Genomic DNA, 26,279 nt, shown 5'->3' with positions numbered 1-26,279 from the left:
TTGCATCGGGGGTCACTTTAGCAGCAGAAGCTATCACTGAAGACATTACTTGGCTTTTGGAAATGTTCTGCTTCTCGGTCAGGTTTTCCTGCTCTCCAACTTCTTTGACTAACTCGGTAAAAGATGGAGGATGGTGCATATTGCGGGTCATTCACAGGCAATCATGTCATGTGACAGCATGATCTTCATAACTTACACCATCCTCAGGCAATTTCTCTCAGACAGTTGAATGCCTCTTTGTGGTACAAACAATGCAGCAGCTTCTGCAACCTGAAAAGGTAGGCAGACAGCTTCTGTCCTTCCTCTAGGAATGTGTGCCTAAACTTCATCCTAAGATCAGCTGTTCTTCCTCCTACTTTGCAGAAATGAGAACAACTTGTCTTTAAAGTCTTCATCCTTTGCTACATGCCCCACTTCTCTAAAAATACAGACTGCTCATGCCCCTGCCACTCCAGGATCTCTCAACCTATCAGTAAACACCACTTCAGTTACATCACTGCTAGTCTGGACTAACATGACATCCTCACCAGCTGATTGGTCAAAATGCCATTCAATCAGCATAACTTTTCCCCACACAAATACAGAATTTAGCACACTCAGTGGCAGTTCATCAGGAATTTGGACATTAAACCCACTCAGAACACAAGCATTATTTGTGGATAATCTCTTTGAATTGAACTAAACCTTAATCCCTGCAGCATCCATAACAAAGTACCTTAATCACTTTCTCCAACACTAGTAAGAACACAGGTTTAAACACACAAACTGCTTAATCAATCCTAAAACACCATTCAGACAGCATCGATAATCTCCGGATGAGCCCCCACAAATGTAATCCTCTAACCAGGGCTCATGTGCAAACTTGGCTCACTAGCTAACTCAGCCAACAGTCACATGACTCAGCGGTGAGAAAGTGGCCTTTCACAAACAATATACTTCTAGGGTCGGCATGATTTGGGCTTCAACCAAATAGGAACACCATGATGTTCTGGTTATTGAAACCTCAATTTGAGTGAATGCTGTGTAAATATTGCCCAAGTACTGTTGGTTGGCAAGAAAAAACAGATTGTACACTGCATAACATTATAAAGAAAGTATATTTACCAATTTCGGCTTGATCAAACAGTTAATAGGAAAAAATAAAATAAAATAGAAGGGCCCATTATAGTTAAACCAGTCCAATCTGCTCATCACTGTGGCAGCTCATACTGGAGTATTCGGGGTATCTCTTATCCACATACTAGACACAGGGTCTGTGTGAAAACACCTGCCATGTTTTCGAACTGCCCTTGAAGACAGTTCAAAAACACTCTCTCTCTCTCTCTCTCTCTCTCTCTCTCTCTCACTCTCACTCTCTCTCTCTCTCTCTCTCTCTCTCTCTCTCTCACTCTCACTCACTCTCTCTCTCTCTCTCTCTCTCGCTCTTTCTCTCTCTCTCGCTCTCTCTCTCTCTCTCTCACTCTCACTCTCTCTCTCTCACTCTCTCTCGCTCTCTCTCTCTCTCTCTCTCTCTCTCTCTCGTATTGTCCTTCCCCCTTGGAGCCATTTATCATTTCTTGCAACAGGGACTGTCCTTTTAATGGCATTCTTCCCTTCTGTCCCACTCCGCAGCTCCCGCCAAAAGACCCCCAAACCAGACTACTGTCCTTCAGAAAATTCTTCCCCACAGCTCTCTAGAACCTCTCTCCTATCGCACAGTCCTGATTGGCTGACTCACATTCCTAAGCTGGACAACATGTGCCCTTATCTTAGCCAAAGTCAAAACACACTTTCCAGCATGGCACACTGCTTTTACAGAAAACTGCTAATATAAACTACCTCACAACATAGCAGTGGAAATCTTAACCAGGGCATTACAAAAAGATGCATAGTGAAGAGTATCCTGACTGGTTGCGTCGTGGCCTTGTACGGAAACACTAGGAATGGAAAAGGCTATAGAAAGAAAAGACCTCTTACTTGTAACACTGTCACTCGAAGGCAACGTCCATCAATCAATACACCCATTTCTCACTACTACCATCAGACAGGAGGTACAGAAGCCTGAGGTCCCACTTCATCAGATTCAGGAACTGTTATTATTCTCCCATCCTGAAGTGGCATGGATAACTCTATTCACCACTACTCCAAACTGGTTCTACAATCTACAGACTCACTCTCAGGACTGTTTACAACTCATGTTCTAGGTATTGTTTTTTTTTTGAATAGTTGACTTCTTCTGCACATTGCTGTTTGTTAGTCAGCCTCTTCACATATAGTTGGTTCATAACATTATATTATATTTCATTTTTTTGTTGTGGATGCCTGCAGGAAAGTGAATCTCGCAGTACTAAATGGTAGCATACATGTACTTTGATAATAGGATCATAAGGCGTAGGAGCAGAGTTAGAAGGAAAACAAAGGAGATGTTTTGCAGGACATTCCTTTTGCCAGGGAGGAATTAGTTGCAGCCTTACAGTACATTATACCATATGACCATAAGACATAGGAGCAGATTTAGGCCTTCAGACCATTGAGACTTCTCTGCCATTCCATCATGGCTGATTTATTATCCCTCTCAATCCTATTCTCATGCCCTCTCCCTGTAACCTTTAACACCCTGACTAATTAAGAACCTGTCAGCCTCCACTTTAAATATACCCAATGATTTGGGCTCCACAGCCAACTGCGGCAATGAATTCCACAGTTTGACTACCCTCAGGCTAAAGAGATTCCTCCTCATCTGTATTTGAAATGAACATCCGTCTATTCTAAGGCTGCACCCGCTGGTCCCAGACTCGCCCCACTTTAGGCAACATCCTCTCCACATCCACTCTATCGAAGCCTTTCAATATTCGATAGCTTTCAATGAGATTCCCTTCATTTTTCTTAACTCCAGTGAGTACAGGCCCAGATCCATCAAATGCTCCCCATATGTTAACCCTTTCATTCACAAAATTATTCTCATGAACCTCCTTTGAACCATCTCCAATGCCAGCACATCTTCTGTAGATAAAGGGCCCAAAACAGCTCTCAACACAAGTGTGCTATGTCCAGTGCCTTATAAAGCCTCAGCATCGCATCCTTGCTTTTATATTCTAGTCCTCTTGAAATGAATGCTAACATTGCATTTGCATTCTTTACCACTGGCTCGCCCTACAAGTTAATCTTCAGAGAATCCCGCACAAGTCTGTTTGCACGTCTGATTTTTGAATTTTCTCCCCATTTAGAAAATAGTCTGCTCCTTTGTTCCTTCTACCAAAGTACATGACCTTACTCTTGTAGATTTTCGTAAATAAAATAACAGTGGCATTTTACATTTAAGTGAAACCATTACAACTCCCTTTATTGTCAACCAAACGCAGACCGTAAAGTATGATAAAAGAACTTCATGTCATCGTGTCAGACCAGCCTCTTAAAGTAAACTCCAACTCAATGTTGATGGCTGTGAATTATGCTCATGTTTCCACCCTTTGCATTACCTACACATTTTCCAACACTGTATTCTATCTGCCACTTCTTTGCCAATTTTCCTGATCTGTCCAGTTCCTTCTGCAGACCCCAAGCTTCCTCAACACAACCTGCCCCTCCACCTAACTTCATATTGTCCGCAAACTTGGCCATGAAGCCATCAATTACGTCATCCAAACCGACATATAATGTAAAAAGAAGCGATCCCTACACAGACCCCTGTGGAACACCACTAGTCAACAGCAGCCAACCAGAAATGGCTCCCTCTGCCTCCTGCCAGTCAGCCAATTTCTTATCCATGCTAGTATCCATGGCAGATGGATGTAAGTTTACTTTGAACCGTACACCACACATTTGGAGTCTCTCACATTAGTATTCACACACAACTACACTCCTTTGCTCTCACACATTGCCACCGCTCTGGAATTTCTTTTCCCTCCCCTTTTCCCTATTTGCATGTCTGATAAGGTAAAGCCTGATTGGGCAGCTGCTGTTCCTGGATCTCCACGTTCAGAAAATGTGCAGCCCCTTCTTCAGGAAACAGCAGGCTGCTGATGGGGCTTCAAATAGACAGGGCTGCAGAATGTAAAGCTGAGCATTCTCTGTGACCTTGCCCAGAGTAACTGTGTGGAGTTTCTTCAGGTTACCAGGGACGCCAGTGAGCCCACAAAACATGGATCCTTGTCACTGGGCAACAGCTACAATTTTTCTTCATATTCTGCTCTTTATGCTACTGGTAAATAACATTAAGTCATTGTTATTCTAACTGAATTTCTGAGTTCCAGTTTCTAACAGTTCTTTTCTACATTCTTTACCGCTTTTTTGTAAAATACTTTGGAGAGTTTGATATCAACTTTTGTACAGTGTGCAGGTTATTACAAGCATTATTTTTACTTGGCAAAGTTTCACATTTATATTCCACAAATTAAACTTTCTATTGAGTGTTTAAAAGTAAGACTGTTATCAAGCAATTGTCATCTGTTGGTAGTTAGGTTTGAGAACTGTAAAAGGGTTTTGCCCTGTAAGTGTTTTCGAATGTGCATTGACTGTGTTGTGTGCGGTGTGAAGAGTAGTACTTTGCACACGCCAGCCCGTCCTCCAAACACCTTCAGAAGCACTGGCAAAGGAAAGGAGATAGACTCTCATTTTTATTTTGTTCTTCCCTACTCATTTGAAAGGAAATATTGAAACCTGCAGTGCAGGCATTTAGGTGTAAGTTTTCTGCTCAAGCTATTGAAATAATAGTAATGCAGCACAAAGTATGCAAAAGGTTAACGGTTAATCGTGATTTTTATAAAGTGGAAATTTAGCTGTAACTACTTTGCTGTCGGGGTCATTGTTACTGTAGGATGATTTGTTATTTCAAATGTGGTGAAATTTGAGAGCTGGCACTCTCAGTTTCTTTCATTCCTACCCTTCGTTCCATAAGGGATGGCCTTCTGGTAAATCGGTAACTCTGACAAATAGCACCAGGAAAGCGCTTTGCCTTTTTTGAGTGCTTTTGGCATGTTTGATCATATAAAAGGTGCATAGCTGTTCTTGCTATCCTAGCTTACTCAATTTAGTTAGCGCTTTGATTTCTTTTCCTGGACAGCTAATACAGTGGTGCTGAGCTGGTGCCGACAGGATTCCCCGAGAGAACTTTGTCGGTGTAACATTAGAAGGTTGTTACAGCACTGTCCGCTTTGCCAGAGCTGAAAATAAATAATCATTAATGCATTTATACTGAGGTGAGAGTGCTCAGCTCCTCTGCCCTACAGTTGTTGGAAGGTGTGTTTGAGAAGACTGGTGAGACTATATATGAGTGAATGATATTTGCTGCGTTATGACCAGACACTACCTCCTAGTGAGGAATTGCCCAGAGACTGGAATTAGGAATGCTCCAGACTAAATAATGGAGCACAGGACAAGCGTTGCCAGAGAATGGTCATAACCAGGATTCCAAATACTCCGGTATTTTTAGTTACCTGAAAAGATATTGAGATCTTTGTTCAGTCAACCAGCTGTTGGAAATTGGGCATCAGTTAGAAAACAGAAAAATTATATAGCCACTTTCCTTCCCCACTTTGATGTCAAAGGAGGGAGTAAAAGGTAGTTTAAAGCAACTACAAAATAGAACTTCAATAAATACATTGCACGTCTGCCAAGAATTGTGAACTTTGTTTGGGATTATGATTAGAGTCTGGTTTTCTATATGTTCGGGATAAAAATAGACAGTGCCCCATGGCTGAGAATGGAGTTGAAATATCCAGAGCAGGAAAAGCTAATTTTCATTACTGTTCCTTGTGAGTTTGCTCACCTCAGCCTTTAAGACCTCGGGCTAGGAATGTGTGTGTGTGTGTGTGTGTGTGTGTGTGTGTGTGTGTGTGTGTGTGTGTGTGTGTGTGTGTGTGTGTGTGTGTGTGTGTGTGTGTGTGTGTGTGTGTGTGTGTGTGTGTGTGTGTGTGTGTGTGTGTGTGTGTGTGTCCCTGTTATTTTCTCTTTCCTATGTCATTAGAACCCCTTGATTCACTATTATTTCTGGTATGTTTTTGCACCATTTGCAATATATTCAGATATAAAATATTTCTGTAAATGGTTTATACTTTGATGTAATTTCTGCTGTTTCTGCCTCCAAGGAGCTCAGAATTCTTTTTTCCTTTTTACATCATTCTGTAAAATCTTATTTTTTTTATTTCTTGATGAGTTACCCTCACACTCTATTTTCTCCCCCATTCACAATAGTTTGGTGATTCATGGCTGCTTTTTAAACTCTTCCACTTCTCAGACTTGTTACTCTGGGTAACTCTACAAACCCAGCCACCCCCTTCTTTTAATCTAATGCTCTTCCTTAATTAACTGTGACTGGATCACTTTGTCTGATTCACTTTTATCTCTTCATTGAATATATGTTTGCTGAGAATTATGTGCTTTGAAAACAAATTTCTCTTATTTTTTTTTCTTATCATTTGGCAAGGACCCCAAGGTAATTTCTTAAACTTTTGGGTCCTTTTAGTCTCACACCCATGCAAATACCTTTACTTCAATTCATTGTTCTAGTTGCATAAATGAAATTCTGTTATACTGTGATTATGTTTCTCTAGAGAATAATTTTTTTAGTTTCTATCTAATCCTCTTGTATTACCCAAGACAGTGTTAAAACTAGACTGATTCCATGACCTATTGTTGAGAAAGCCTTGCATATTGCATTCTACTCACGCTTTTTTCAGTGTTGATTTGTTTATATAGAGATTGATATCCCTCCCATCCCTTTGTTACAATATTTAAAAAAAAATTCTTGATTAGTCCTCCATAGAGACAACACATTAGTCCCACTTCGATTTTTTTGTCCCTCATTTTCTCTGATCTTTGTGATTTTGGGTATGACTGACGTTTTAGTAGAGGTCCCCAACTGAAACAGTAATAGGCATGTTAAAAATGATCCCATACCACAATTTAAAGGGCACCAAAGGATTTCTGGGTCTGCTTTCCCTCTTTCCAGACACATTATAGCAATAAACTGTTGGATACTGAATCAAAAGCAGAAGAGGCTGGTGGTATTTAGCAGGTCAGGCAGCATCTTTGACTTTCTACCATTAGGCAGGAGACTCTGATGCATCAAGACAGGAATGGTCAGGATGGGAACAGTTTCTTCCCTCGGGCCACTAGGTTTCTGAACTCCCTGCCGCATTGCATTCAAAGTGTCACCGGTTAATCTGTTCTGTAGCTTACAATATTTAAGCTGTGCACCTTCGTTTGTTTATTTATGCGTAGTTCATCTATAGATTTTATCCTTACCTTCCTAAGTTATTGTATGTTATATGTGCATTTTGTACAGTACTGTGCCTTACACCATGCTCCGGAGAAACACTGTCTCATTTGACATCTACCGGTATATAGTTAAATGACAATACACTTGACAGGGAGGGAGACAGGTGAAGAGGGCGGATAACTCTTAAAGATTAAAACCAGAAAGACCATGGATGACCTAGTCAATGAATGGACGGGAGCAGTTAAAGAGTGATAACATAGACAGAACAATTGACTCAGAATACTGTAGGCATTGTGAAATGCGGAGCAGGAGATATGCCCAGCAGGTCAGGCAGTTTGTCTCCTTTTGCACTTTAGTTGCTTGTCAGTGTTTTTTTGTTTCTGTATAATTTTTCATAAACTCTTACATTTTTTGCTGCAAATGCTTGCAAGAAAATGAATCTCGGGGTAGTATATGAGAACATATATGTACTTTGTTAATACATTTACTTTGAACTTTAATGTATACATTGATGGGATCTCTGAGGGTAATTCATCAGCCAAGATAACCTTCTGATTCTGAAGACACATGTTCAAGGGATATCTCACAGGGGCCCGTCCCATTTCAGCTGAGGCTGCAGGGGTAAGACCATCTGGGAGTAGTGGATATAATGCAGAACAGGACAGATTTTACCCATGCAAGTCCTTTCCTCCATCATCTCTCAATATTACAGAGAATGGACTTTGCAGGTGAAATGTGTTGAGCAATGGGCTGAGGGTGGATTGAAAATGGGAGAGTGTGAGCTGAGATAAAGGAGTAGGGAGAGGAAAGCAGAGAAAGCTTTGAATGGTGAGCAGAGGGTAATGCTGATGTCCAAATAAATGATTGGAAAGTAGATGAGAAGCTTTTTTTTTGGGAGGAGTGGAGTGATGAGGGAACTAGATGGGAATAAGGACTAATTTTGGGAGACAGAACAGAAGCAGGAGCGTTAATGAAAAGTTTAGGAATATTTGTGGATATTTTGCTGAAAGGTATATGGATTTAGGAATGGTGAGCATTCCTACAGGGAGACTGGTTCTTCTGGCTGTCTGGGAAATAAACTGAAATACTCTATAACTTTTACTCAAAGAAAATGCAGACTTTCAGCTGGGGCCTAAACCTGTGTTTGAGGTCTGCAAATCATGTGGATCCCACATGAGTTAACTTTCTGGACCAGCAGTCTTTGGAGGCATGTCAAATACCTTACTAAATTATGGAGAATCAATATCCACTGCCCTGCCCTTATCGATCATCTTTGTCAATTCCTCAAAAACTCACCCTCAAAACTTAACACTTCACTGGTCAACATGTTTAATGTACAGTCAATGATTTTCACAGTAGTACTAATAAAAAGTGCAAAGTCTTGCTCACTTTATATGTACTTGCACAGTTGTCACATGACAAAAAAATAATGTTTGTGATTGGAGTTTGGCTCTGCACAAGCTCAATGACAGACCCTCCAAGTAAGCTTTCAGAACTTTCAAGGTCGCATCTATTGCATCGTACTGCTGCTGCTAATTTAACAGATTTCACAACACATGCCGGTAATAGTGAACCTGATTCTGACTCTGAACGATTTACATGTTCTTTCTTTGTTTTGTGCCTATCTGGAAAGACAAATTTCAGAGTTGTGTAGGGATGCATGTTTTGATGATAAGTGAAACTTTGAACCTTTGGACATCACTGGGCACAGAACTCAAGCCAGAATAGTAGCCTGCCACCTCTGTCTTCTATAGGCAAGCCAGTTATGAATCTAAACTTCAATTCACGTCCACCCCATGCATCCTTATCTTCTGAATCAACCTATCATAAAGGACCTCATCAGATGCCTTGCTAAAGTCCATGTAGATGATGGCCACTACATTACACCATCAAAAAACATTCAAGTTTGTAAGGCGTGACCTTCCCTGTCTCTAAGAAGGTCATGCTTTTCCAAATACACATAAATCCTATTCTCAGTACCTTCTTCAATAACTTCCCTACCACTGATATGAGGCTCACTGCCGTAATATTGCTTGATTTATCTGATTTCCTTCTTAAACAATGGCACAAGGTTTGCTACTGCCCATAAAATTATGAGGCACAGAGGTGGTAGACGGTCAGAATCTTGACCCCCCCCCCCCCCCGACTAGAAATGTCAAATACCAGAGGGCATGTTTTTAGGGTTTGAGAGAGGGAAGTTTAAGGGTGATGTAAGGGGCAGGTATTTCACACAGAGAGTGGTTGGAGGCAGTAGGGGAAGCAGGCAACTTGGTGAAGTTTAAGAGGAATTTTGATAGACATGAAAATGAAGGGAATGGAAGGATATGGGCAATAGTCAGGAAGGGGAAAAAAGGATAAATTAATATCAAGAGTGACACAACATAGTGGCATGAATGTCTTGTCCAGTGCTGTACTGTTCTATAAACTGTACTCAAAGGTGGAAAGCACAGTGAACTAAATCCCAGCAGGATGAACTGAACCTACCCAACACAGCTGAAAACATCCCAGCATAGAGAGCTGTACCCCAACACAGTGAACAATGTCCCAAAATAATGAAGTGAACCCCAAATGAGTGAACTTATCTCAGTAAAGTAAATGCCAACAGCATAATAATTGTACTGTCCCATAACGGTCAACCATACCTTCAATGCAATGAAGTGCTCTCAGACACAGCTAACATAATGAATTATGCCTGATCATATTGGACTACACTCCGATGCAGAGAACCGTGACCAGCACAGTGGAATGTATAACAAAATGTGTGACCTGCATCTCCGTTGCTTGTGAAGTTTATCCAGCGCCATAGAGTGAACTCCATTGTGGACCCCTACAACCCAATGAAAGGACCCTAAACCTCTTATTCCTGTCAAGCCTCCACTTGGATGTATGTGCTGTATGTACTGTATATTATGTTAAACACTCCCCATTGATGTGAGGTCCCATTCTCTGGGTAAAGAATCACACCACAAATCAGAATTCCTCAACACAAATATTAACAGAATATTTGGGTGAAATATCTTGCAGCCACAAACTCTCCTGAGCTCGTTCTCAAATTCAATGGTTCATTACTCGTGGAATTTGTATAAAAATGTAAATAAAGCTAGCATAGTACTTTCAGCATTAAATGCTTATTCAAATTCCTTCGAGGGGTTACATGGGATGTAGAGCACAAAAACAGACCATATTGTGGAAGGTTACTGGTTATAGATGGAAATGTGGAGTTGAAGTTACAGTCAGATCTGCTCCAATCCTACTAAAAGATGAAGCAGGCTTCAGGGACCTATTCTCACTCCTAATCTGTGTGTTCATTTGTAACCTGTCCACTTTGGTGTTTATGCTCCATTCAAGACAACCTCTGTCTTTCCCCATCTTAGTCAGCATAATCCCTGTTCCCTTCTCCCTCTTATTCCTGTTGAAGCTTACTTCGGAAGAACCTATATCTCTTATTGCCCATTTTAACTACTCCCTGTGATGTGACTTCATATTCTTACAGCTCTTTGGTTAAAGGAGTTTGCTCTCAAAGTGTACGTGTATTGGCCTCTTGAGTTATGCTCTTTCTTTGAAGTGGAAAAATTGATGTATAAACTCTTCTTGGGCTTCCAGCCGGGTATAGGTATTAATTATAATAGCTGTTTCAAAGACAAACTCTGCCATCTTCTTCAGGGATGATGCCTGAGCCTGTCTAAAATGAAGGCCAAAGAACAAAGAAGCCTCGTCTTCTCTTTACACAATGATTCAAAGCGACGAAACTTGCGCTGACCTTCCTCTCTATAGAGGTAAGCTATAAAGGATCCAGTGCTTTGCGTAGAGAGAAGAAAAGCCTTCTTTGTTCTTTGGCCTTTGTTCTAGACATGCTCATGCGTCATCTCGGAAGAAGTTGGCAGAGTTTGTCATTGAAACGTTGAAGCCCAAGAAGAGTTTATTCATCATATACGCTGGGAGAGCACTAGATCTTGGAAATGCTTGCAGTGCATTCTACTCCATTATAACCAGATGTATCCTGACATTTTAGAATGTCTACTTACTGTCATTTGAAACTTTTAGCCAGATACTTGATGTAGAAAATGACAATGTAACTAAACAGTAACTAAACAGCTACAGAGGTGAGATGCTTGAAGTATCATGCTGTGCATTTACAACCCTGTAATCACCCCACATCCATCCACCTTCCCCCTCCACTCCACTGCTAACTTATGTATTTGGCATTCACATGTCATCTAATGATTGTTTCCCTTGAGACATTTATCCCTAAGTTCCAAGTGACTCTTTTAAAAGATAGCAATATTGTATGAAGAATAGATCTGTAAACTACAGTTGGTTCAGCTTTGGGTTCAAAGTTTCTTCTTTCATTCAACATGAAGGAATATTTTCTTCATAGTCATTCTCATCATGAGGAATTGTCACTAATTCAACAAGGTAAGGCTGATACTTTGTGCTCAGGTGCCTGATTATACTTCAAAACAACTGATCTGTTGGATCTCGGCAAGTCGACGAGCATATGTGGGAGGAAAAGAATTGGCAATGTTTTAGGTTGAAACTGGATCCAGGGTTTTGACCCGAAAAATCAACAATTCCTTCCCTCCACAGATGCTGATCAATCCACTGAGTTCCTCCAGCAAATTGTTTGTTGCTTCAAATTCTGGCATCTGCACTCTCTTGTGTCTCTGCCTAGTTATACCCGGTGACCTGTGCACTGCTCAGCATGGAGGTATTCAGTTCCATACCCGAGAGAAGAGCTCGTCTGTCTACAGCTTATGATGATTATTTAGTGACTGAAATAGGTGCTCAGAACTATTTGACCTGCTGCTCAATAGTCTTGCATGAAAACTTTGCAGCCCTGCTGTGTGATTTGGTAAATGTCCACTGGAAAACAGGAGAATGCACACAGGATAAATATGTTAAGGGATGTAAGAGGATTCTAGGTGGCATTGTCAGGAAGGAGAGGTAAATAAAGAGAAGGATTGAGAAGTGATCAAAAAGGGAAGGGAGTCTAGGCAGGAGTTGTTGGGAAATGGAGACACCAGTAAAAAGAGGGGAATAGGATGTGTGGTAATGAAGGGGAGAAGAGTTGGCTTTGGAGTCACTGCCACAGGAAGGGCTAGGCTTAAGTGTCTTTGCTGTGCTTAGCCCTAAGCTGCAGCTTATGTTATGTCAGCCTCATGGTTGGTCTTTATCTGGAGTCAGGACTGTTGCAGTTGAATTCAGTCATTCTTGAGGCTAGATCTTTGTGCATCTGGATTGGATCTCTGTGAGTGAGCATTCTTGATCTGGACAGCTGTGCAGCTCCTTGAGAAAGTGCATTCAAGATAAAAAAAAGTCTTTTTTCTGACTTTGATTTTCCTTCCATCTGTGACTATCATGGGAATGATTGCATTCTGTGTTGGTACAAGTGGATTTAATTCTGGAGATCTGAGAGTGTGTTAGTATAGAAGCATAGAAAACTTACAGCACAATACAGGCCCTTCAGCCCACAATGCTGTGCCAAACATGTACTTACTTTAGAAATTACCTAAGCTTATCCATAGCCCTCAATTTTTCTAAGCTCTATTTACCTCTCCAAGAGATTCTTAAAAGACCCTATCGTATCTGCCTCTACCACCATCGCTCACCAATTCTGCGTAAAAAACTTACCCCTGACATCTCCTTTGTACCTACTTCCATGTTGAAACATAATGTTTAATTCCAAAATGAGATATCCTTCTGAAGAAATGAATTATGATTAGGAATAGGTCACTTGGACTCTCAAGCCTACTGCACCATTTAATAGAACTGTGATTGACCTCAACTCTTACACTCCTATCTATCCGTCATTGGAGTTGTGGAATCAGAATCATGGGGAGAAGCAGTGTGGAAGCTTCAACCCACTGAGCCCTTGTTGCTCAGCAACAACCCAATTATGCTAATCCTATATAAAACCCATTTTAGTTTGCCAAACTTTCTTCTCAACTGCCTCCAAGATTATGGCAGTACTATCGATCCTTCGGTTAAATTTGAAGAAACTTGGAGGTCATTTACTCAACATATATGATGTAAGCTGACCTTTTCCGAATCCTTCTCAATAACTTTTTGTTTGTGTATAGAGGAGCAGAGTTAATGACAAATAATGATTTTAACCAATGAAACATGGCAGCCCAGCTTTTGTTTTGTTTTGTTTTTTTTAGTTTAGGGGGACTCTTTTTTTTCCATAAAAATATTTTCTGAATCTTTTTCATGTTCAGTTATTAAGAGATTGGGAGGCTTAGAATACACATGTCACTTGGAGTCTGTGTCTGTACACATTAACCGTTATTAATGTAATCCCGATCTCTTTTATCATTGTTATGTTTATCAATTTGAAACTTAATAAAAAAGATTGAGAAAGAAAAAAAGATTATAGCACTCACCTACACCTAAACAATTTACAGTGGACAATTAACCTACATGTCTTTGGGCTGTAGGAGAAAACTGGAATACTTGGACGAAACCTGTAGGATCACAAAGAAAACATACAAACATCACATAGCCCCCAGACAAGATCAAGGTTTAGCTCTACATTTCCACCACTTTGAGGTAGCAGCTCTGCTAGCTTTGTCACTTTGCTGCTTTGAATGTTTTTTTTTATATTCTTGATCTATTAAGAATGTATCCACCTCCTTCTTCTTTAAAAATATTCCAAATATTCAATCCCCATTTGAGAAAAAGAAATCCAAAGATTCGCAAGCCCTCTGAGAGAAAAAGTTGCAACTCTTCTAAATGCCTCTCGTCTTAGATTCTTCCACAGGTGGAAACATCTTCTATTTACCCACTGTGTCTAGACTTCTCAGTTATCTTTGCTTCAGTCAAGTCGTCTCTCACTCTTCTAGATTCTTGTAGAAACTAACACCAATTGTATCAATCAGTCTAGGAGCTTTCTCTCAAGTGTTTCCAATATATTAGCACTTTTCCTTAAACAAGACCAACACAGTCCATTGCTCCAGATGTGATGTCACCTGGAGCACACAAGATAATTAAAGGATAACCTCCGATTTTAAGTTACCAGTAAGAGATCATAATATTTTGTTTGTCTTCCTCACTACCTGCTGTATTTGCATACTAGCATTTTACAAATTTTACACTGGGTTGTCTATATCCTTCTGCATCTCAGAACTCTACAATCTTTCACCATGTAGATAATGATTTTTTTTTCCTTGTTAAAGTGGAGATTTCACAATTCTCCACATTATACTCCATTTGTCAGATCTCTGCACATTCTTGTTACCTATCTATATCTTTTTATACTTTATTTGACTCCCTCACAATTTACTTAACTAGCTATGTTTGTTCCATTCATTGTAACTATCTGTATCCCAGTAATGATCTTTGTGACACACTGTTCATTAGATTATGCCAACCAGAAGGAGAAACACTTATAACTACTCCCTGTTTAATGTTAGCCAGGCACTCTTCTATCCATGGCAATATGTTTCATCCTACACCATGAGGTTTTATTTGTTATAATAATTTTTGACGTGGAATCTTATCAAATGATTTCTGGAAGTCTAAATATAGTACATCTATTGATTTTCACTGTAGCCTTAACAAAGTCATAAGCACAAAAGGTTCTTCCAGAGTAACACACCCAAAATGCTGAAAGAACTCAGCAGGTCAGGCAGCATCAATGGAGAGGAATAAACAATTGATATTTTGGGTCAAAGCCCTTCATCAGGACGGGAAAGGAAATGGGAAGAAGCTAGAATAAGGAAATAAGGGGAGCAGCTGGCAGATGATAGGTGGGGGGAGGGGTAGTGAAGTGAGAAACTGGAAGGTGATAGGTAGAAGAGGAAGAGCTGAAGAAGAAGGAATCTGATAGGAGAGGACAGTGGAGCATGAGAGAAAAGAAAAGAAGAGGGTCACCAGAGTGGAGGTGAGGAGAAGAGAAAGGATAAGAGGGGAGCTAGAATGGGAGATGGAAAAAAGAGGTGAGAAGTGTAACTAATGAAAATTAGAGAACTCAATGTTAGATCCCACTCTATGTGACTCTCTTGTTCACTCATCCCTCCCCACTGACCTCCCTCCTAGCACTTCGTTTAATTCTACTTTCCATTCTGATATGTCAGTGCATGGCCTTCTCTACAGTCATGATAAGGCCACCCTCAGGTTGGAGTAGCAATACCTTATACAGTATTCCATCTTAATAGCCTCCAGCCACATAGTATGAGTAACGATTTCTCTAATTTCCAGTAATTACTCCCACTCCCCTTTATCTTTTTCCATCCTCCATCCTGGCTCCGCTCTTAGACCATCTCTTCTCCTCAGCTGCCCATCACCTCCCTCAAGTGTTACTCCTCCTTCCCTTTCTCCCATGGTCCACTGTCCTACCAGATTCCTTCTTCTTCAGCCCTTTTCATCCCTTATCACCACCCAATTCTCATTTCATCCCTCCTCCCTCACCTACCTATTTTCTCCCTCACCTGATACATTTAACAATCTCAGCTAATTTTTGATGCAGGGAATGACTAAGGGCATCAAAGGTTACAGGGAAAAGGCAGGAGAATGGGGTTGAGGGGAAAAATAAATCAGCCATGATCGAATGCTGGAGCAGACTCGACAGGTTGAATGGCTTAATTCTGCTCCGACGTCTCATGGTCTTATGGAATAAAAATGGTATATTTTTGGACCTTCATTGTCAGCTCATTGAATATTTAAAGATAAAGCTGTGAGACTATTTGCGGGCATTTGATACTTCTATTCTCCGAAAGTAAGTATATCTGTAGAGAAAAAAATCTTCATGTGTATTGTACTCGTGATAAAGTGGATGAGCTGTACCATACAGTCAAGCACTGCGGAATTACTGATGGAAAGTTTCTCTGAGCAGTGAATTGGAAGGTAGCATGGCCTGATAGGCACTGAAGTGGGTAATGGCCATGACTGCAGAAAGCATTGAGAGCAATTAAGATTCACTGAAACTTCGGAAGTGGCCAATGGAGAAGAGAAACATGTGAGTACAGAGTATAGAGTGTTGGTGTGTAGCTGCATACTGTTAACATGCCAAGATTGGGGATCACATTTCAGCTTACCCTGTTCATTGCATACCTTTCAGTATTAAAACCAAGCTATCGTTCTAAGCATCATGAATATTGAACATCAACTGAGTTTGTTCATCTGTTCTGAATAACAGCTCCGAGCCAATTAAAGTAATGGATTTAAATGCCATAATTTGCCCTTTTATATTATCCTAATTTAAACAATATACAAAAAAACCAGCAAGTACCCTCAGGCTGTGAGACATGGCATGTATACTAATTCCCAACTGGATTGAAAGCAGGGTGAGAGGGAGATGAGCCCCAGTCTGAAGTCACATGGATTCTAAGTGGAAAAAATGGGCCATACTCCAGCAGTGAGGAGGAAGGTTTTTGTAATCCTAGGAATGCTGACCTATTACAGTGAGGGAAACTACTGCTGTTTGCAATTAAAATATGGTATGTACTTGGAAAATGTGTGTAAGTTTATTTGGAGGAATGCATAGTTAAACTCTCTACAGGTAACACTGTATTTTTTTAATACATTAGACGGCACCACCTGCAGTTTGCAGAATTCAAATCATTGTGTTGATTCAGTGTAGTTTATTTGTAGAACAAAATATTTGTTTCAAAATTGTTATGAATATTTCCGCATAGATCGATCCATGTAAAAATTGCAGGGTTCCTTTATAACATGTGAATATAGGCATTGCTGATCATTTTTTCCTTGGTGAAGCTGGAGTCAGCCTTTGAAGGACGTTGCAAATTTTGAAATAGTGCATTCATCTGTGACAAACACTCCTCGGACAACATGATCCGTGTTCCCCTTCAATATTCCAAAAGGACCATTGCACACAGAATTTTGTAACATCATCCTCTGCACCCCTGAGGTGGAAATTGGGTCAGGTTTGCAAAGGTGGCCCATTTGTGAAAGAGATTGACTGGAATTCTGGAACTGAAAGACCCATTATGTTCAAAGGCTCTAGGAGAAAGTGCTTTAATAACCTTCATTTATCTGTGTCATAGAATCATAGAGAAATACCGCGCAGAAACAAGCCCTTTCAGCGCATCTAGTCCATGCCAAAAACTACTTAATCTGCCTATTCTCAGCGACATGCACCAGGACTATTGTCCTCCATACCTTACTATTCAAACTTCTCTTAATGTTGAAATTGAGATTGCATGGGCCACTTGTGCTGGCAGCTCATTCCACACTCTTAAGACCTTCTTAAGTGAAGAAGTTTCCCCTCATGTTTCCCTTAAACTGTTCACCTTTTAATCCTTAACCCAAAACCTCTGATGCAGTTCCAGCCAACCTCAGTGGAAAAAGCCTGCTTGCATTTACCCTATCTATAGCCCTCATAATTTTGTATACCACTATCAAAAGCTCTTCTCAATCTTCTACGCTCTAAAGAATACAGTCCTAACCTATTCAATCTTTCCTTATAACTCAGGTTGTCCAGACCTGGAAACATTCTTGGAAATTTTCTCTGTACTCTTAACCTTGTTTACATCTGTCCTGTAAGTAGATGACCAAAACAGCACACAATACTCCAAATTAGGCCTCACCAACATCTTATACAACTTTAACATAATATCCCATCTTCAGTACTCGACTCATTGATTTATGAAGGCCAATGTACTAAAAGCTTTCTTTACGACCCTATCTACCTGTGATGACATTTTCAACAAATTATGTACCTGTATTTCCAGATCCCTTTCGTCTTTATCCATCTTCAGTAAATCCCAAATCCTGAGACCAAAAAACCAGAAGACATACTGTAGGAGCAGAGTTAGGCCAACAAGCCCATTGAGTATTCTCCATCAGTCCATCATGGCTGATTTGTTATCCTTTTCAACACCATTTTCCTGCCTTTTCCCTTTGACACTTTACTCATCAATAATCTATCAATCTCTGCTTTAAATACTTGGCCTTCACAGCCATCTGTGGAAATGAATTCCATAAGTTCACCACCCTCTGGTTAATGATCAACTGCAGTCCTGAAGAATGGTCTGAGACTGAAACGTCGGTTGTTTATTCATTTGCATAGATGCTACCTGACCTGCTGAGTTCATCCAACATTTAGCATCTGCAAAATCTCTTGTGTTTACGAAATTCTTCCTCATGTTTGTTGAAAAGGGACATTCTTGTATTCTGAGGCTGTGCCCCCTGGTCCTAGACTCATCCTCTATAAGAAACATCCTCTCCACATCCACTCTATCTAGGACTTTCAATATTCGGTAGGTTTCAATGAGATTCCTCCTCATTCTTCTAAATTCTACTGAGTACCTACCTAGAGTCATCAAACCATCCTCACAGGTTAAGCCTTTCATTCGCAGGATCATTCTTGTGAACATCCTCTGGACGCTTTCTAATGCCAGCACATCCTTCCTTTGTTATGGGGCCTAAAACTGCTCAGAATACTCCAAGTGCTGTTTGATTAATGCCTTTTTAAGCCTCAGTATAATATAAACACACAAAAAATACTGGAGGAACTCAGCAGGTGAGGCAACATCTACAGAAGTTAATAAACAATCGACGTTACGGGCCGAGACCCTTCATCAAGTCTCAGCTCGAATTGCTAACTGTTCATTCATTTCCATAGATTCTGCCTGATCTGCTGAGTTCCTACAGCATTTGTGTGTGTTCCTGTGGGTTTCCAGCAGCAGTAGAATCTCTTGTGTTTGTGCTCAGCAGCATATCTTGGCTTTCATATTCTAGTCCTATCGAAAAGAATTCTAATATTGCATTTGCCTTTCTTAGTACTGGCTCAAACTGGAAGTTAACTTACTGGAAATCCTGCACAAGGACTCTCAAGACCCTTTGTAACTTGGATTTTTGAATTTGATGGGATAATAACATGGGTTTAGTGTTACATTAACGTCAGTGGATCCTCGATGGTGACATGAACTCAGTTGGCTGAAGTGTCTTTTTATATACTCTATGAATGTACGATGCAGGATTCCAGAGACTCGGCATACTTCCTTCAGCCAACATTGAACCTAATCTCTTTCATAGTATCTTTATTGGTTCACCTTTAAAATATTTGACTGAATTCATTTGTTCAGTACATTTCTAGATTAATGCAATATGGGGTTAGGTTCCACTATGAAACTGCCTCCAAGAATTCAAAGTTAGGCCTCTTCTTCTGAGTGACCTTTATCCCTAATCACTAATGGAACTGATAAACACTCCGGTAAAAAGCTGTGTGGTCCAGTATCATTGGCATCCATTTCCAAGCCTCCAGCTAGAGATACTTTGCAGCCCTAAAATAGACCATGTGGTGTTGGTAGGTTTGTCTCATGAGGAGAATTTAAGTAGATTGTCTCCAATCTCTCTTATATTTGCAAGGATGAGGTATTTTCAATGATACTAGAAAGTTCTAATGGGCTTGATGAGACAGATGGAGACACAGTGATTCCTTTGAATGAATATCTAGAAGCAGGGATCAGATCCTTAAAATGAGGGGTCAGCCATTCAGGACAGTGATAGAGGGTTGTGTAGCACAGAAATGAGCCTTTCAATCCACCTGATCATTTTGACCTTCCACACTAATCCCATCTGATCTATGTCCTTCCATATCATGTCTGTTTGGGTGCCTGAACTGTTGTGGGTGTATTTAATTCCACCATCTTCTCTGACAGCAGGTTTCAGATATCAACCACCTTCCCTCAAAATTCTTTTTTTTCCACAAGAAATCTATGTCCTCTTGTTTTTAATGCCTTTATCATGGGAAAGGAAGAGTACCTACTCTGTATAAATGGCTCCTATAATTTTATTTACTTCTATCAGGTCACTCCCTCAGTCACCTTTACTCCAGGAAAACCAATCCCAGCCTTTCCGATCTTGCTCTGTAACTAAGATTCTCCAATCCCGCAAAAATCCTGGTGAATCTCTTCTGCACTGTACAGTGGAACTACACCTTCTTATGTGATGACCTCAACCACATACAATACTCTGTGTGGTTTACCCAGCATTTTATGAAGTTGCAGCACAACATCCCACATCTTCAAAGGCAAGCATTCCATTTGCTTTCTTCTCCACCCTCCTTAACTATGTTGCCACTTTTAGAGAACTATAAACTTAAACCATTTAAGGTCTCTCCTCTGGACCAGAACTCAGAGATGAGAAGCATTTTCTTCAACTAGTGGAAGGAAAACATTTAAAAATCTTTATCCAAGATGATAATGAAAGTTTATTTGCTAACTAGATTCAAGATAGAGACTGATACATTTATCAGCATTAAGGAACTCAAAGTTAATGCAGTAAAGTGACATTCGGTAAGCTCATAGCACCAAATGCTCTACTCATGCTTATACTTTCTATATTCTTCTTATGTATTCATTTACTTTTATCTAGGTAAATATTTATATTTTTCAGAGATGTTATTTGAAATGCAGCATCATGCAGTTTGTAAATGATATGACTGATAATAAAATCTACAAAATGCTGTGGATCCTTGCACAATGCTCAGAGTAACTAGTGTCTCTACATCTTAACTGTGAACAGCCAGACAGAAGCACTAAGATCTGGGCAGACCGGTTTTTCATCCTCTTTTTATATAGTTGAAGCCTCCCGCAATGTCCATTCAGTCCCAATCTCAATCAAAACCGACACTCCACTCCATCACCACCCAAACACCTCCACAGCCCAAACCCAATCCTTCCTCAAATCTCATCTCCAGTCCTAACCCTATTCCTTGCCCCCAAACAATCCCCAAAAAACCCCACCTTGCACCTCATGTTACTCAAATGTCACTGCAACTACACCACAACCCAAACGCGACCCCACGTCACACCGCTTTCCCAATCCAACCTAAGCCCAGTCTGCACCCCTTTCTACCTTCAACTCCTCCCCTCATCACCCCAACTGCAGCTCTACTTCCACCACACTCTCATTGCCTTTGAATATGGCTGAGATGGAACCGGTGGAGAAAATGAAGGGCAAGACTTGAAAATGTGATGTAATGTAAATTGTGTTGACAAATTAACACGGACCTCCATCAAAGTTTAGCCTTTTGTTGCAACTCCTTCACACTTTGTTTATTCAGAAACATTATTTGCTGCATTAAATGGTTCATCTGAAACTTAAAGCCCCTTCATGAAAGAAAGAAATGCTGAAATAAACACTGATCTCTAGCATTGGGATCTAATCTAATTAAAATATCAACATGCACACATTAAAGGACTTGAATTACCTATGAATGATCCACTTAAACTGTGAGAAAAACAATTTAATTTTATTTTTAATTATGGATAATCTACCTCCAGGGCTAAATATCCACCAAACACTCAATCTGACATGAAGCTGGGGATGTAATTTTCATGGATGTTCTCTGCTATGGTATCTGTTGTATTGAATGTTTTTAGCTAAGAATGGTCCTGTGCCTTTCAGAGTTGGCAGACAGCCCACTCAGAGGAGGATGGAGATTCACAGTGGGATGCCTGGGGCCAGTGGAGTGACTGCTCGCGGACCTGTGCTGGAGGTGCTTCTTACTCACTGCGGCGATGTCTGAGTAGCCGGTAAGCGCCTCCTTTCCCTTTAGTTCCCTGTCTGGTTGGCTCCGCAGCATTGATGTCAGTGCAGTGTGTCAGACTAAAACCAGAATCCTGCCTCAGTGTTCTGCTGGCCTGACCAATGAAAGGTGCTCCTGCTGCATGAGCTGTACTATGGGCCTGTTTGGAACAACTGGTGAATGACTACTAAGCTGCAAGCTATGTCACCCAGTGCCTTTACTCCCTGTCCTTTTATAGGCAGAGTGAGAGTCTGTGACTGATAGCTGCAGGAGTCAGAAAAAAGTTTGATGCCATAACTTCTCTCAAACATAGGTGTTTCTGGGGGTCAGTAGAGATCAGCACTGTGGGAGGATTCAATCCCTAAACTGCCCATCAACTGCCAAAAAAATGGCACCGTCAGAAGGCTGAATGCAAGTGGAAGTGAAGATGAATGAATGTTACCTGGCAATCACCTTCTTGCAGAGTAATCACAATCACGCAGAGTAATATTACATTGTTTTGAAAGCCCTAATCCTGAAACAGACTGTTAACTTAGAGAAATGCTGTTCCTCAGGACTGAAGAAGGTTATTAACTCATAGACTGACTACCCACTTCCCTCCATAGGTGCTGCCTCACCCATTGAGTTCCTCCAGCATTTTGTGCATTGCTCCAGATTTCCAGCATCTGCAGTCTCTCTCTGTCCTGATTTCAGCCAAAGCTCTGCTGAATATTGGCTACATTCTAAGAGGTGCTTTTCGGTTGAATGAGCCCATATGTTTTTGATGCCATGGCCTTGGCAGCTGATGTATTAGGGGAGGAATAGGCAGCCCATTCCTGATGGCATTCAGTCATTGCTGAGTGATCTTGCTTGGTGCAGACCCAAACGTTTCAATATTTCTTAGCTAAGCTCTTTTAATTTCCACAAAACTCTCCAAGTTATAAATAATTTATATTTGTAAAGCTGAAGCAGGTGGCATTAAAATCCTAAACTGTTAATTCTTTCATGTTATAACAGAAAATTTCAAACCATTCACTATGAATTAATTAGTGGGGATCATATACTATTACACCTCTTATTCTTGCTGTAAATCGTTTCCAAATGTAGAATTAGCTAAATATATCAATTTTCACTGGGCTCATACTTAATCTGAACAAGGTTTCAGCAATTCTTTCCCTTTCCAACCATCCCTGCTATTAGCTTAGTTGATATTTTATCACCAGCAAGCACAGGAATGCCAGTGAAAGCACACAAAGGTAGTCCTACTAAAAAGCTGTGGTTGCAAGAGTTTCAGGAGACGTATGCAAAATAATGTATTTTTAACCGATCTCAGACAGTGTTGCTCACCCTCTCATTCCTGTCCCATTCCTTGATCTCTGTCCCATTCCTTGACCCCTGTCCCATTCTCTGACCCCTGTGCCGTTCTCTGACCCCTGTCCCATTCTCTGACCCCTGTCCCATTCTCTGACCCCTGTGCCGTTCTCTGACCCCTGTGCCGTTCTCTGACCCCTGTCCCATTCTCTGACCCCTGTGCCGTTCTCTGACCCCTGTGCCATTCTCTGACCCCTGTGCCGTTCTCTGACCCCTGTGCCGTTCTCTGACCACTGTCCCGTTCTCTGACCCCTGTGCCGTTCTCTGACCACTGTCCCGTTCTCTGACCCCTGTCCCATTCTCTGACCCCTGTGCCGTTCTCTGACCCCTGTGCCGTTCTCTGACCACTGTCCCGTTCTCTGACCCCTGTGCCGTTCTCTGACCCCTGTCCCATTCTCTGACCCCTGTGCCGTTCTCTGACCCCTGTGCCGTTCTCTGACCCCTGTGCCATTCTCTGACCCCTGTGCCGTTCTCTGACCCCTGTGCCGTTCTCTGACCACTGTGCCGTTCTCTGACCCCTGTGCCGTTCTCTGACCACTGTCCCGTTCTCTGACCCCTGTGCCATTCTCTGACCACTGTCCTGTTCTCTGACCCCTGTGCCGTTCTCTGACCCCTGTGCCGTTCTCTGACCACTGTTCCACCCAGATCCTCGTCCCCTTTTCCATGCTTGCAATTTTGCTCTGTCTTTTATACTGTGCCTTAAGGTCTTCTTCTCAGCTGACCTTGCTGTTGTGGTATCCTTTGTATGTGTGTCAGGTTTGTGTGTTATAAGTCAGGTCATGCATCTGATGTTTATGTGTATCTGTCATCATGATTTGTATTTTCCTTGTGGCTGTCGATTGTCATCCATGATCTGTAAGTTGTTACCTATTGATGTCCTTCCTTGGAGGTGAACACTTTGTTGTTGGGTAATGATGTCCTTTACTGCTGATGATTCGTTCCCATTTCTAACTTGCGTGTGAACTTATTGCTCATTTATGCACAAAGCTTGTTGGCGCCTGTAACAAGGTCATAGAGCCGTAGTGAAGTACAACACAGAAACCGGCCCTTCAGCTACTTTAGTCCATGCCAATGCCATTAAACTACCTACTCCAATCGACCTGCACTGGGACCATAGTCCTCCAACTATCCATGCACCTATCTAAACTTCTCTTAATCATTGAAATCGTGCTCACAATCACCATTGTTCTGGCAGCTCATTCCACACTCTCATGACCCTCTGACTGAAGAAGTTTCCCCTCATGTTTCCCTTAAACTGTTCACCTTTCATTCTTAACCCATAACCTCTGGTTGCAGTCCCACCCAACCTCAGTGGAAAAAGCCTGCTTGGCATTTACCTTATCTATACCCCTCATAATTTTGTATACCTCTATCAAATCTCCTCTCAATTTTCTATGTTCTAAAGATCACAATTCTAACCTATTCAATCTTTCCTTATAACTCAGGTCATCCAGATCGGGCAACATCCTTGTAGATTTTCTCTGTACTCTTTCAACCTTGTTTATATCTTTCCTGTAGGCAGGTGACCAAAACTGTACACAATACTCCAAATTAGGCTTAACCAACAGCTTATACAACTCCAACATAGCATCCCATCTCCTGTACTCAATACATTGATATATGAAAACTAATCCGCTGAAAGCTTTCTTTACGATTCTATCTACTTGTGGCACCACTTCCAATGAATTATGGACCTGTATTCCCAGATCCCTTTCTTCTACCACACTCCTCAGTGCCCTACCATTCTCTGTGTAAGACCTACCCTGATTGGTCCTACCGAAGTGCAAAACTACGCACTTGGCTGCATTAAATTCCATCTGCCATTTTTCAGCTCATTTTTCCAGTTGATGCAGGCCCCTTTACAAGCCACAATAGCTGTCCTCACTGACCATTACACTTCCAATCTTGCAGTCATCCACAAACTTGCTGATCCAGTTAACTTTGATATAGGTGGCAAGCATCAACACCCAGCACTGATCCCTGCAGTACACCACTGGTCACAGGCCCAGTCAGAGAGGCAGCACACTCCTACCACTCTCTGGCTTGTCCCACAAAGCTAACATCTAATCCAATTTACCACCTCATCCAGAATGCCAGGTGACTGAACCTTCTTGACCAACCTCCCATGGGGACCTTGTCAAATACCTTCCTAAAGTTCATGTAGACAACATCCACTTTCCTGGTAACTTCCTCAAAAAATTCTATAAGTTTGGTTAGACATGACCTTTCACGCACAAAGCCATCCTGACTATCCTTAATCAGTCCATGTCTATCCAAATACTTATACTGTATATCCGGTTCTTTAGAATACCTTCTGATAACTTTGCCAGGATGTAATTTCCTGGTTTATCCTTTTTAAACATTGGCTATCCTCCAGTCCTCTGGTACCTCTGCTGTTGATATGAGCGATTTAAATATCTCTTCTTGGGCCTCAGCAATTTCTGCATTTGCCTCTTGTAGGGTCTGAGGGAACACCTTGTTAGGCCCCGGGGATTTATCCACCCTGATTTTGCCTCAGGTAGCCAGCACCCTCTCATCTGTATTACCTCCTCTTTTGCATTCTGTACAGGGTCTATGACGTTGATGCCGCTTTGCCTCACTTTGTGTCTGCCTCCTGAGTAAAAACAGATGAAAAGAATTCATTTAAGATCTCCCCCATCTGTCTTGTCTTCACACATGGATTACCATTCAGGTCATCTGGATGACCAGTTTTGTCCCTTTCAATCCGTTTGTTCTTAATATATCTGCAGAATTCCTTAAGATTCTCCTTCATCTTGTCTGCTAGAGCAACTTCATGCCTTCTTTTAGCTTTCCTGATTCCTTTACGTGTTCTCTTGCATTTCTTATACTCCACGAGCACCTAACTCGTTCCTGCTTGCCTATACCTGCTATGCACCTCTTTTTCTCTTAATCAGAGCCTCAATATCTCTTGACAACCAAGGTTCCCTACACTTATCTTTACATTTTATTCTTACAGGCACATATAAGCTTTGTTCTCTCAAAATTTGAGTTTTGAAGGTTTCCGATTTACCAAGTACACCTTTACCAGAAAACAATCTGTTCCAATCCACACTTGCCAGTTTATTTCTGATAATATCAACATTGGCCTTTCTCCTATTTGGAATCTCAACGCAGGGCCAGACCTGTCTTTTTGCAAATTTACTTTAAAACTAATGGCATTGTGGTCATGGATGCAAAGTGTTCCCCTGTACAAAATTCTGTCACCTGCCCTGACTC

At 41.2% G+C, this 26,279-nt stretch overlaps 1 protein-coding gene across 1 annotated transcript in view; it reads left to right on the top strand.

Moving 5' to 3' along the window:
* Positions 1-26,279, top strand: part of LOC140729187 (ADAMTS-like protein 1) — a 459,173-nt gene that overhangs the window by 276,794 nt on the left and 156,100 nt on the right. The window contains exon 4 of the mRNA XM_073048667.1: positions 21,572-21,699. Coding sequence (XP_072904768.1) covers positions 21,572-21,699 — 128 coding nt within the window. The remainder of the gene's footprint in view (positions 1-21,571; positions 21,700-26,279) is intronic.

The sequence above is a fragment of the Hemitrygon akajei genome, chromosome 6, assembly GCF_048418815.1.
Source record: "Hemitrygon akajei chromosome 6, sHemAka1.3, whole genome shotgun sequence".
Lineage (NCBI taxonomy): Eukaryota > Metazoa > Chordata > Chondrichthyes > Myliobatiformes > Dasyatidae > Hemitrygon > Hemitrygon akajei.
This window is presented reverse-complemented; position numbering and strand designations above follow the sequence as displayed.